Below are 13,724 nucleotides of genomic sequence, written 5' to 3' on the forward strand. Positions count from 1 at the left end.
CTGCTACTGTGGTAGTTACGCCACTGAACGGGCCCCCTTCCCACGCGGGGCCCTTGTGCAGCTGCACCGGCTGCACATGCGGTATGTCCGCCCCTGCTTTGAGATCACTTTTATTTGTGTCGACTTTGCTTCTATCTTGCAAATAAATGTTCTGAAGCTATCATGTTATGATATCACTTTTCATGCTTGCTTGAAAAATAAGCTAACTTCATGCATCTAAAAAGATTAGTGATTTTCATAACACGTCAGTGGCACAGATTTGCCTTCTTACAACACTTTTCCAGTGTTTTATATGTTCCCATTATACAGAATTACAGGGACCAAAAAAGGCACAAAACACAAGGGACCATGAAAAAATCTGAACATATACTACATTAAGCAACATATTGTACCAGCCCCCCAATATTGCCAGCTCCAGCAGGTTGCTTTTTTGTTTCTGGTTAGGGATGCTGGATAGATAAAAGGATACATATACGACAGAATAGGCCTGTTATGCATGGTTTCCCTCGAGGCCACATTTACACAACAGTATTTTGGTCAGTATTTTGCATCATTATTGAAACCCAAAACGAGAAGTGGATTAAAACATGGAAGAGGTGTAATTTATTTTTTCTGTAGGTTCCACTGCCATGTGAAGGTGGCCTTGATCACATTGCAACACGTCTGTGGCTGTCATAGTATTTTCTGCAGTTTTACAGAGTGGCACTTTGCTGTCCTGAGCTTACACATTCTACATGTGTAGACTTTGCACAAATTTAGACATGCATGTCATGTATGAGTTTGATCAGCAGGGGGTGGTATTCATGAAAACAACAAAACATGTTTAAATAGCAGAGATGTGAAGAATAAAATAGGGATGTAGAACAAAATAAAATCAATGCTACAAGTAAAAATATCACAGTAATGTATAGAAATCTTAGTTTTGCACTTTTACATCAAACTGTACAATTATTACACATTTAAATATGTCGTAAACATGCAAAATAAATCAGATGGTTTTTAAAGGACAGCAAATATTGTTGTTTTTGAGAAAACAGGAGTCAATTTAATGTACACAGATGTATCAGAGCAAAGTTTGTCATTTATAGGACAGCAGTTAAAGTTACTGTGCCAACACAGTGTAGTGTCTTTAGTTTACCATCTGATAAACCTTTTAAATTAAAATTATTATTTTATACAAAAAAGTTAAATGAAAAAATTCAAGTCCACTGAACATACTGTACATACATAATCGGAACCCCTATTTACTATATGTCATGAGGTCAAGTAACAGCAGCTCTAACACTTCAAGGCTAAGTTATCCATTGGCAAAAAATCATTATATAATCAACATCTTTAACTATCAGGTTTTTTTCTAGACCCATTTAGTGAATTCCTGCTAATCTGGTATGGCACTTTATTTCTTACATGCCCAATTGGCACAAGATCCAGTCCTATAAATGGTATTTCAGGTGCATTTGGCTTAGTGCAAGTTCTCTAACATTGTACAGCCATGTTGAACCATATAAATACACATCTTACGCTCATGCATGTTCAGATCCTAGTGTTTTTGCTCATCCTTACAGAAGATATTGAAACAAAATTTGGACATTGAAAGGAGACTTCTGGAAGATACCATTGCTGTTGACAGATAAGTTCAACAAATGCTCTGAATAGGTAACCATACTTCATAGGTGTGACCTTGGTGCATTTTGTATTTTCATTCTGGTGTGAAAAAACTCTAGACATTTCTCCTCCAAACGTTTTGCTGTGAGTGACATCTGTATTCACAAACACTTTATGCTATTTCTTTATAAATATAGACAGTGGTCACATAATATTTTGTCTCTTGCACCATAGTGCAATATTGCATCCCATTGAAAAACAATGAGCCACACAAAAACTGCTACTTTCCTAAGAGTCTTTCCATTTTTGGAAAACAGAGCTGAGAAAAAAGTGGGTAAGCGGGATAAAAAAAAACCCTACCTGGAAACAATCAACATGCTGCGGAGATCTGTTGTTCATACTGTTTGTCTCTATTTTATTTTTTAAGTGCGTAATGTTGCCCTGCTTTGAATAGAATAAGGGTCTTAACTGCTCAATACCCCTGTAGCTCAGTTCACTACTACATGTATACCCAATGCTACTTTTAGGTATTCATATATTATGAAACTACTTGCATTATTTATGTTTTAATGAGCTGTCCTACTGTAGATATTTATCAAAACTAGAATTAAAAAAAGATAATTAGATCCGTCAACAGCACAGGATTTTTTTTCCTTATATTGCACAGGTATTAGAGGTATATTACAAAGATAATAGATTTTACATTTACTGACTATATACCAAATCTATCTGAAAGGTGATGCTCCTGGGATGAAATCTAGTGCCAAGGCTCTTGCTTTAGTGTCATAATCTTTATTCCATCTCACACAACCGAGTTTTTACTGTGTCTTGACATTGTTCTCTTTGCCAACAGAATGCTTCCAGCCTGTCTCAGGACCACGTTTCTGAGTTCACACCTCTAGCCCCCATGCGGAGCCCAAGCTACCAAAGCAACGAGTTGAACAGTGCTGCGGCCAGCAGGTCTAATTGTTATTCTAAAAAAGTCATGCTCACTCACTGGCAAAGCAATGATTATTTCAGACTCCCATCCCTCTTTGGCTATTCCAATACCCGCTATAGCTCCAGCACAGGCTCATACCTCAGCAGGTCAGGCTTGGAAACATCCGTGTGACATCACCACTGCAAGCCTTTAAACTCTTTAGTTTTACTTTATAATTTGGGAGATGCAGCAAAATGATTGTCTAGTAAAACTTTAGCCTCTTGGACGCCCACTTGCTGTCTGATCGTAGGAGTAATTGCTCCTCTTGGTCTATGGGGCTGGTGGTTATTTTTTTTAAACACTGGAACAAAGAACAATTTTCACAGTCTGGTACTGTGTGACTGATGGCACTGCACATGTTTCCCGTTCCCTGTCCAGAGATTTATGTGATCTATTAGTCATGTCTGCTTTAATTGTTTTCTACTTCTGTATTGTGTGTGTGGATGATTTCTACTACATGTTGTAATCACAAGTTGATATTTGATGGAGCACAATATGTCATCTAATAGAAGATCCTCCTTTCTTTTTCTCCCCTCTGCTGGTACCAAAAGAACAAGCTGGTGTTTCTCTTGTGCTTATTTATTTTCAAGAACCTCTGACTAACGCTCATTTCATTGTAAGTTGCCAAATATGTTCATGTAATACCTGTGTTCTACCAGTAGTTTTCCCTAGGACACCCCAGACGTGTGCTGTGTTCTGTGACATACACTGTTTCTTACTAGCCGTGCTTATTTAGAAGTGCTGTTACTTTGGGACATTGCTGAAAAATATCTCACAGATCAAGAGCTCAAACTGTATAAAATATAAAAAATGTCTAAGGAAGAAAAATAATATTGTCCAAATACATTTAACATGTTGTGTAAAAATATCTTAGCAGAAGTAATATGTCATTGTTTGGATTATATTTACATATGTAGCAGAGTTCAGTTTGTCGGAGTTCTGTGATTACAATGCAGAGACAATGTTGCCCCAGGATTAAATGACAAATTCAGGTCGAATAGATCTGTTGTGTATTGCTTTGGGCCTTCTTACTCCATACCATAATACTGTGTGTTGTAAATCTGTCAGATGTATGTGTTGTGAACACTACAAGACCAAAGTTGTAGAGAGGAAACAATACTTGCAAAAGAAAACAAATGGTACTCTGGAAGTATGCAGTTTATTGAAGTGGACGTGTGAAGTACTTACACTGTGTGTAGCAATATGGAGTGTGTCTATGGAAGTGTAATGTATACATAGGAATCTAGGCATTTATGTATGCATTTCTAGTCCATGGACATGTCGTGTAAATAAACATCTGCACCTAAAGTTGTGTCCTCCAAGGTCTGCTCTCTGGCGCTAAATTACTACACATGATATATTTCAAATTGGGATTATATTGTTTTCTCCCTTAAACTAACTTTATTGTGACAATCCCAGAAGACTCCTTTAGGTCCCATGCACACGGCCGTGCCCGTAATCACGGCCCGCCGACAGCTGCCCGCATTTTCCCAAGTATGGGAGGACAGCCCGGAAAATGCAAAAGAACCGACATGTTCCATCATTTTCAGAACATTTCTAAGGCGCGGACACCCATCTGTAGCATTACGGAAAGGTGTCCGCGGCCAAGAACTGAATGGGCCCATAATTACGGGCGATTTTATGGTCGTGTGCATGGGGCCTTATTAGGATTAATTCAGACAGCTGTAATCCGGCAGCATTTAGTGTAAAAACAGGATCAAATCCCATATGGATAAAACAGGGGAACCTTTTCCAAAGGTTTTATTTTGGGAAATGTGTCCTTGCTTTGTCCTGACAGGATTTAATTCTGTTCATGGCATTAAATATACGGCTCCCATACAGACCTGGGCTGAAACCTTTTGAAGACGGCTCTAATATGACCTAAGGCCTCATGCACACAAATTTTAAGGCCCCATGCACACGACCGTACCATTCTATTGGCCGCAGACACCTTTCCGTACGCTATGGATGGGTGTCCGTGCCATAGAACTGTGCCGGGAATTATGGAGCATGTCCTATTTTTTGTATTTTACGTGCTGTGCTCCCATACTTTGTATGGGAGCACGGCCCGAAAATATTTGCGGCCGACCGTGCCCACAATCACACACTGTGATTACCAGCACGGCCGTTTGCATGGGGCCTAAGGGTTTTTAGTGTCCGCAAATGCGGATCCACGTCCGTAGCCGTCCACAATTGCGGAAGCGCCCACAGACTTTTATGGGCGAGTCCGTGCCACAATTGCGGACAAGAATAGGACATGTTTTATATTTTGCGGATCATTTCTACGGCCCGGACACACATCCGTAAACATACGGAAAGGTGTCCGTGACCTATAGAAATTAATGGGTTTGCAATTTCATCTGTAATTACGGATTCCGTAATTACAGACGAAAACTATGGTCGTGTGCATAGGGCCTAAAGGTAGATAAAACACATCATAATTCTGTGTCATTTTCATGCAACTGAAAACTATTTTACACAACATCTTAATAAAAATTTATTCTAATGGACATTTTTTCATGTGAAGTGTTTATGAATATTTTCCAATAAAAAAAATACCATTATGGTGGCATTATTTAAAATATTATTTCAGAAATAGTTTTAAAATTGTACAGAAATGTGTTTCTCAATATGAGGAAGCTCCAGGTCTGCTTTCTTGTATATCATAGTTCGGTTGGCCCACAGTCTTTGGTCACTAGGAGGACTACACTGAAAACAAATTGATATCGTTCCCATTGATCTTTTTTTGGGGGTTTTTTTTCATTCCAAAAACTTTATTCATATTTTGAATATTACAAAAATAAAAAATACATTACAATAGCATAAAAATGCTCTTAAATATTTCCCATAGGCCAACATCCATACGCCCAAAAGGAAAAAATACATAATAGAAAAAAGGAGAGAAAGAAAAAGGGAGGGGGGGGGGGCACAATACATAGTAAAAAAAATTCCCATTATTTTATAATCCAGAGATTTAATCCCTCAAAGATAGCCTTCTAGTAGTTTGTTGCGTATTTAGTATTCCAATATCTGCTAAGCACATTTCATAGGTATAGCACTGGTTCAGTTTACCAAATACCATTGGAATATTCATAATTTTGTCTCCTTTCCAATTGGATGCTATGAGTGATCTTGCCTCAATTAGAATCTGATTAGTTATCTATCTACATTCCAAAGTGATATTTTCATAAGACATATTTAAGATCGCCAACTTCGGTATCGGAGATATGTCTCACTTACAAATCTGTGATTTTAAGCTGAAAATCTCTTTCCAGAAATGTATAACACTGGGGCAATCCCACCACATATGTTTAAGATTCGCTTTTACATTTTTATTTTGGATACATCTTATTTAGTTTCAATGGAGACAAATGCCACCTAAGTTGTATCTTTTCTCTGGCTTCTATGTGAGTAATACAATAGGAGTACTTATTTCCTTGTATTATTGCTTTGCGCCAGACTCTCAGTGAATAGCTCTTTTTAAACTTCTTTTCCCAACTCAACATATAAGTGAGCTTCCCTCGCGCTCTAAGGTCAATAATATCTCTATAAATAGCAGAAATACCTCCTTTCCTTTTTTTGACCCGAGTGAAGGTATCTACTATACCCCTGAGATGTGCATCTAGCAGTTCTTATTTTCGCAATTATTCACTAACCCTTTAAAAGGGAGTTAAGCCTTAAATGAGAAAACATCTGTGAATTTGCGATGTTGCATGCTTCCCTCAATTCCACAAATGTCTTAGGTCGCCCCCCCCCCCCCCCTCATAGTTCTGCCAAGGAATGAATTCCATTTCTTTCCCAAAGTTGAAAATTGAAATTTGGCAACACTTCCCTTAAATACCTCAATTGAATATCAGACAATTCCATCTTTAGGCCCAACTCCCATAGAGCATATTTAATCCACATTCTTAAAGCTTTCTTAGTTGTTTCTAATCCTATGTCTCCCTTTTTAGTATTCTACAACCAATGGTTATTAACATCCCTTTTAGTAGGACTTTCTTTAGCTGTATCCATTCAAGTTGAACCCACGGTTCATCAGTGGATTCAAGGCAATAGAATTTCAGGAGCTAAAATAGTGCCGCTCTTTGGTAGGTCCCTATATTTGTAACCTCCATACCACCTCTATTCATATGGCTCAACATAATACGATTGGATATTCTCACTCGCTTATATCCCCAAATAGTTATGGATTAGGGAAATAGTAGAGGGATGCGCCTGAATGTATATAATCTAAGACGAAGTATATTCATCTTAATTATATTAATTCTTGCTATCCATGTGAATCCAACTCGCTTATATTTAGTTAGTTCTTCAATAATCTTGTCTTTTAGTCTGTTTGCATTCTGTTTTATAGTAGCTTTTAATGAATACGAGATAAAAAATAAGTAAAACCCTTATCTGACCATATAGTTATATTTATTTTTTAGACAATTTTTAAGGTCACCTGGGCAATTTATTCCCAAATTTGACATTTATTTTAATTTATAATACGAAACCTGTGCAAATTAGTCTATAGATTTCTTTAATGCTTTAAAGGAGTCTTCTAAATGTGAACAGGTTAGAATAATGTCAGCCGCATAAAGTCCCCCACTTTAAACTCCGCTTCTCCACTTTTAATTCCATGGATCTCCACATTTCGCCTTCTTGCTTGAGCCAGCAGTTCAAGTGTGAGATTAAAAATCAGAGGGGAAAGGGGGCATCCCTGTCTAGTTCCATTTGAGATTCCAAACACCTCTGAATTAAATCCCAAATTAGAAACTACCGCATTTGGCTGTGTATAAAGAGATGTAATTGCTTTAAAAAAAACAAAAAACAATTAAAGCCGAATCTTCTTCAATTTGCTTGAAGAAACCCTAGTGCACTCTATCAAAAGCTTTTTCCGCATCCAACGAGATGAGTGCACTGGGGGTTTTCGAAAGTTTAGCCACCTCCAATAAATTGATCACCCGCCTAGTTGCATCCCGAGTTTGACTACTCGGCATAAAGCCGACTTGGTCCCTCGATACTAATGTGTGAATTACTGACCTAAGTCTCCCAGCCATAACTGATGCAAATATTTTAATGTCTCCATTGAAGAGAGATATCGGTCTATAACTGCCTGGCAGCAGGGGATCTTTGACTATGTTATGTATAGTCACAATCTTGGCCGCTAGCATTTCCTTCGGCGGAAACCCCTCTATACCAAATGAGTTAAACAGAGCAACAAGAAATGGGGCGAGTTGATCTACACACTCCTTATAATGTTCATTAATAAGCCCATCTGGTCCAGGGGCTTTACATGTGGTTAGAGATTTAATTGCTTTCCCATTGATCTCAATGGTGTTTGTTTGCATCTGCATTCTGTATGCTCCCTATGAAAATATATCAGGACATGAATTACATACCAATTTTAAAACTATTTATCAAATAATGTTTGAAATTTATAATAAAATTTAAGGCCAGGGTCAAGCACTATTACCATAAGTACCCATCACTTCTGTTCTCATTTGACATTGTATTTACAAATGATAGCGTCTATTCTTTTACCTAAATAAATGTTTTTGACCAGAAATGAATTAGCTTAAAAAGAGCAATTAATATAGATGTTAGAAAAACGTTTTTATTAGCAGTAGTGCTGTGACTATGCAAGCGAAAGAGAACTAGGGCGTGGATAACATAATGCAAAATGTGATGGTGCTGTAATGATGTAACCACTATAATTTTGCCTCTTTTCTTCATTTTGGCATGTTTTGTTGACATGGCGAATTAAAGTGATACGTTTATTCTTTTTAAGCTCTTTGGAGATGTGAAATCTTTGTTTTTGGGTCTGCATCTTTTAAAAACTACTGGATGTAAAGGGTTTACAGAAACATGTGATTTTAATGTTAAAAAAAAAAAAGCACTGTGGGAAAATCTGAGATGCACAAAACACATTGAACCTCATTTATCCTTGCCCATAATAACCAAAGACCATGTCACATTTTTCGGGTGCAGAATAGTGAAAGTGGAATATGAACAGCTTCATATGAATCAGTTTTGGAACATGGATAGCCAATTAAACAGAAACTTGGAATACATTATATTTTTGTAAATAAGAAACATATCTGCAAATTGACCCCTTCAGGACCGAGCCTATTTTGCCCTGTGGGACCACAGGATTTTGCCATAACTTGTTTTTTGCGGGATAAATTGTATTATTTAATGGTATGTTTTTTTTATAATTTACGGATTAACTTTTATCAACTCTTTCTGGGGAATGTAGAAAAAAACAGCAGTTCTGCCATTGTTTTCTTGCATTATAAATGTTGCGCCGTTTACCGTGCAGGATAAATAACATGATATCTTTATTCTATAGGTAGGTACGATTATCAAATATGTATAATTTTTTTTATGTTTTACCACTTTTGCATAATAAAAGCATATTTCATGAAAAAAAATTGTTTTTGGTGTCACCGCATTTCAATATCCATAACTTTTTTTTTTTTTCCTGTAGATGTAGCCAAATTATGGCTTGTTTTTTTGTGGGACTACTCATATTTTGTAATAGAAGCATTAAGTGCTACAGTAACTGTGATCCCAGCCGTTGCAGTGGGATGTTGGGTCATTCAACGGGCTTGGTACCCCTGTTCTAGTGATTAGTAAGTGACCCAGCGGTGGGCCCCAGGGTTCAGACACCTATCCTGTAGATAGGTGATTAATGTCTATTCTGGGAATACCCCGTTATCACCACTGAAAACGGAGATTAGGTTTATGATTTGGAGAAATCCTAGATACAACAGTGTGACAAGGTGATTTGAGTGGTAGAGGGTTAAATCTTCTATTGGGCAGAGTGGTAGTTGTATGTGGGGAAGTATCTGGATAGGATTTAGAAAACATCGACAGCTGCTGAGTTAAACAGAACTTTAATCCTATAGCTCATATAATGGGAATACAGTGAAAGCACTAACACAGAGGGATGACATTTTAGGGACAAGAGGAGGGTTTTTGATAGAATAGGGGGGCAGTCAGTTCCTTGCTAAGCACACACATAGAAGGTGTAGTAATCTAGCTGGACTATATTAAGTGTATGGACTAGCATATTGGTTGTTTCATGAGTGAAGAAGACCTTAATGCTGAAATCTATTTACGTTGAAGGCAGTGGGAGGTAGCGAGAGTGTGGAGAAACAACTGGTGGTGTCATCAAGAAAGATTATAATTCCAGGTCAGGGACACCATTTAATGCCTTTAAACAGGTATGCGATAAACCAGAAATTCTGATAGTGCAGTACTTTTACTTTACAAAACTGCAATCATATCTGCAAGATAATATAAACTCTCCTATGAGCAGAAGCAAAAGAGAGAACTAAGGCCACGTTCAGACGTGGCGAAATTGCTGTTGAATTCCGCTGTGGACAGTCCGCAGTGGAATTCTGCAACAGTCGTTTTTTACTTTTTGTTTCTATAAATTTTTAAGAAACTTCGTTCAGACGTTGCGGAAAATAATTGCGGAAATTAGCCTGCGGTGCAGAATTTTCCCTCCGCCGCATGCATACACCGTGTTCCAAATTATTATGCACATTGGATTTAAGTGTCATAAACATTTAATTGTTAGTTTTTCAATTAAACTCATGGATGGTATTGTGTCTTAGGGTATGTGCACACGGTAGCAGGCTTTTACGTCTGAAAAGACTGTTTTCAGGAGAAAACAGCTGCCTCATTTCAGACGTAAATGCTCCTCCTCGCATTTTGCGAGGCTTCTCTGACAGCCGTAAATTTTGAGCTGTGCTTCATTGAGTTCAATGAAGAACGGCTCAAATTACGTCTGAAAGAAGTGTCCTGCACTTCTTTTGACGAGGCTGTATTTTTACGCGTCGTCGTTTGACAGCTGTCAAACGACGACGCGTAAATGACAGGTTGTCTGCACAGTACGTCGGCAAACCCATTCAAATGAATGGGCAGATGTTTGCCGACGTATTGTAGCCTTATTTTCAGACGTAAAACGAGGCATAATACGCCTCGTTTATGTCTGAAAATAGGTCGTGTGAACCAAGCCTTAGGGCTCTTTGGATCATTGTAATCAATCTCAGACACCTGTGATAATTAGTTTTCCAGGTGTGCCCAATCAAAGGAAAACTACTTAAGAAGGACGTTCCACATTATTAAGCAGGCCACAGGTTTCAAGCAATATGGGAAAGAAATAGGATCTCTCTGCTGCCAAAAAGCGTGAAATAGTGAATTACCTTGGTCAAGGTATGAAAACATTGGCTATTTCAAGAAAACTTAAGCGTGATCATCATACTGTGAAAAGATTTGTGGCTGATTCAGAGCACAGACGGGTTCGTTCAGATAAAGGCGTAATGAGGAAGGTTTCTGCCAGACAAATTGATAGGATTAGGAGAGCAGCTGCTAAAAGACCATTGCAAAGCAGCAAACAGGTATTTGAAGCCGCTGGAGTCCCGCGAACTTCAAGGTGTAGGATCCTCCAGAGGTTTGCAAGTGTGCATAAAGCTATTATTCGGCCACCCCTAAACAATGCTCACAAGCAGAAACGGTTGCAGTGGGCTCAAAAATACATGAAGACTAATTTTCAAACCGTGTTGTTTACTGATGAGTGCCGTGCAACCCTGGATGGTCCAGATGGATGGAGTAGTAGATGGTTGGTGAATGGCCACCATGTCCCAACAAGGCTGTGACCTCAGCAAGGAGGTGGCGGAGTCATGTTTTGGGCTGGAATCATGGGGAGAGAGCTGGTAGGCCCCTTTAGGGTCCGTGACGGTGTGAAAATGACCTCTGCAAAGTACGTAGAGTTTATGACTGACCACTTTCTTCCGTGGTACAAAAAGAAGAACCATGCCTTCCGTAGCAAAATTATCTTCATGCATGACAATGCACCATATCATGCTGCAAAGAATACCTCTGTGTCATTGGCTGCTATGAGCATAAAAGGGGAGAAACTCATGGTGTGGCCCCCATGTTCCCCTGACCTCAACCCTATTGAGAACCTTTGGAGGGTCCTCAAGCAAAATATCTATGAGGGTGGGAGGCAGTTCACATCAAAACAGAAGCTCTGGGAGGCTATTTTAACATCCTGCAAAGATATTCAAGCAGAAACTGTCCAAATACTCACAAATTCAATGGATGCAAGAATTGTGAAGGTGATATCAAAGAAGGGGTCTTACGTTAACATGTAACTTGGCCTGCTAAGTTTTTTTTTTTGATTGAAAGAGCTTTTGATTTCTGTAAATATGACCTCCTGATGCTGCAAATTCAACCAATTACCAATTTAGTTCTCTTTAAAACCTTTAAAATGTTTTGATCTCTGTTGTGCATAATAATTTGAAACCGTGCATTTTGAGTTTTTTACTTCTAAAAAAAAATCTGTTATTAGGAGATTTGTTCAATAAAATTTGCATTATACTCCAACGGTTGATGGCTTGAAGATTATGTCATTTGCATCGACTATTTAGGAAAATCAGCGAAAAATAACATTTGCATAATAATTTGGAACGCGGTGTATTATGTTGCGGAGAAGCAGCGGAATTTCACTGCGGATTTCAGCCTTTGCAATGCAAAAACTGAAATCTGTGGCAGATATCTGCAACGTCTGAATTACCTGTCAAATATGCAAATGTTGCTGCAGTTTCGTTGCGTAATTGCCCCAAATCTGCACCAACATTTGCAGCGGAAAAATTCTGCCATGGCCTAAATAGGAGTTTCCTATAATTTAAATATAGCTGTGTATTTTTTTCATTCTATTTTGTGTTCCATTCCTAGAGGTTCTCTATATGTTTTATATACCTTTTTTATGCGTGTCCTATAACATAATGAACAAATCTGATGATCCATCCAATGTCTTTCAGTCTGGTCTTTTTTTGCCATTATTTCATCAATCAGTAACATTAAAGTAGACAAAGTACATTTCTTCAACCAATGGTTTTTTACATTAAAGTCAATGGGACGATATATGTAGCAATGGATGACATTAGTTGTACTTTTCCTGAACCCCTTCTGGCCCACTTGTGTTGGCTCCTTATATGATAATACTCAGCTTACACCTGCTGTGTACGGAGCGGGCTCAGCGGATGAGCCCAAACCATACATCGCCCCCCGCACCACGACGTTCTGTTTTGTCGTGGTGCGGGAAAAGGTTAAACTAACCTTTCACTAGAACCAGACGAAAATGCCCAATTTAGACCCTTTTCTGGCAATTGTCGGAGCCTTATCCTGACATAAACAAGCATGACAGATGCTGACCAAAGACAGATATCTGGGGAAAGTTGGTCTGCAATGTGGGATTTGTTTCAGTCGTTGTGGGGTGGAGTCCTTTCTTTGTAAAGTTGTTTATGCCAAGATCTTTGTCGTTATGGCGCGGTCGTCTAAAACTATAACCATAAAGGCGTTCAGAAAATGGCCGTATGAAATCATAAATGCATGGCCAGCTTTAGAGTCCCTGTCATAAACTGTCGATATTGTGTGTACTAAAGTCAAGCATTACTACTGTCTTTGCTTTTTTGCAGCTCTATCTGATCAACATAGAACTATAAATAAGAAGAGGTATTCACTTATTTGTTCAGAAATTCAGCATATCTGCCTTGTCTGATAACAAAGCCTTTTCACAGCATTCTACACAGGTTTGATGTAAACCATGCTGGTTGGTAGCCAGCGCTCAGCATATGGCTACTTATTACAGTACCATTGAAAGCTACCAGCGGATGCAGCCTCCAAGTGAAATTTGTGGATGACTGCCAGGCAGCTCGGTTTATCACCTCACAAAGAGTCATTTACAAACGCTTCCATTGATGATACAAGGAACACATACAATGATTGTTTTTAATGTACAGTATAAACGGTTATAATAAATGATGTTGCTCTTTATAGTTGTCTGTGATGCTTTAGGAATTATGAGAACCATACAGTCACTGGATAACACCAACATACCGTGACAAAATAACACCACCATCAAACTCTCACTAAATAACATCACCATACCGTGACGTGGTTAACCCCGCTATACTGTGACTGGATAACACCACTATACAGTGACTAGATAACACCGCCATACCTCTGACGATAACGATGACATACCGTGACCAGATAACATCACCATACCGTGACCGGATAACACCGCCATACCATGACTAAATACCACCATACCATGACCTGGTTAACCCCACCATACAGT

General features: G+C 38.6%; 1 protein-coding gene across 3 annotated transcripts in view; it reads left to right on the forward strand.

Annotated features, from left to right (window-relative positions):
- Positions 1 to 5,481, forward strand: part of ATP11A (ATPase phospholipid transporting 11A) — a 165,085-nt gene extending 159,604 nt beyond the window's left edge. The window contains exons 29-30 of one of the 3 annotated variants that reach the window (XM_075852523.1): positions 1,566 to 1,656; positions 2,459 to 2,546. In XM_075852523.1, the coding sequence (XP_075708638.1) occupies positions 1,566 to 1,634 (69 nt within the window). In that variant the 3' untranslated portion in view covers positions 1,635 to 1,656; positions 2,459 to 2,546. Of the gene's footprint in view, positions 1 to 1,565; positions 1,657 to 2,458 lie in introns of all 3 variants that reach the window. The other 2 variants (XM_075852521.1, XM_075852522.1) reach the window with 2 other exon arrangements.
- Positions 5,482 to 13,724: the final 8,243 nt, after the last annotated feature.

Source organism: Rhinoderma darwinii, chromosome 2 (genome assembly GCF_050947455.1).
Source record: "Rhinoderma darwinii isolate aRhiDar2 chromosome 2, aRhiDar2.hap1, whole genome shotgun sequence".
In the NCBI taxonomy this organism is placed as follows: Eukaryota; Metazoa; Chordata; class Amphibia; order Anura; family Rhinodermatidae; genus Rhinoderma; species Rhinoderma darwinii.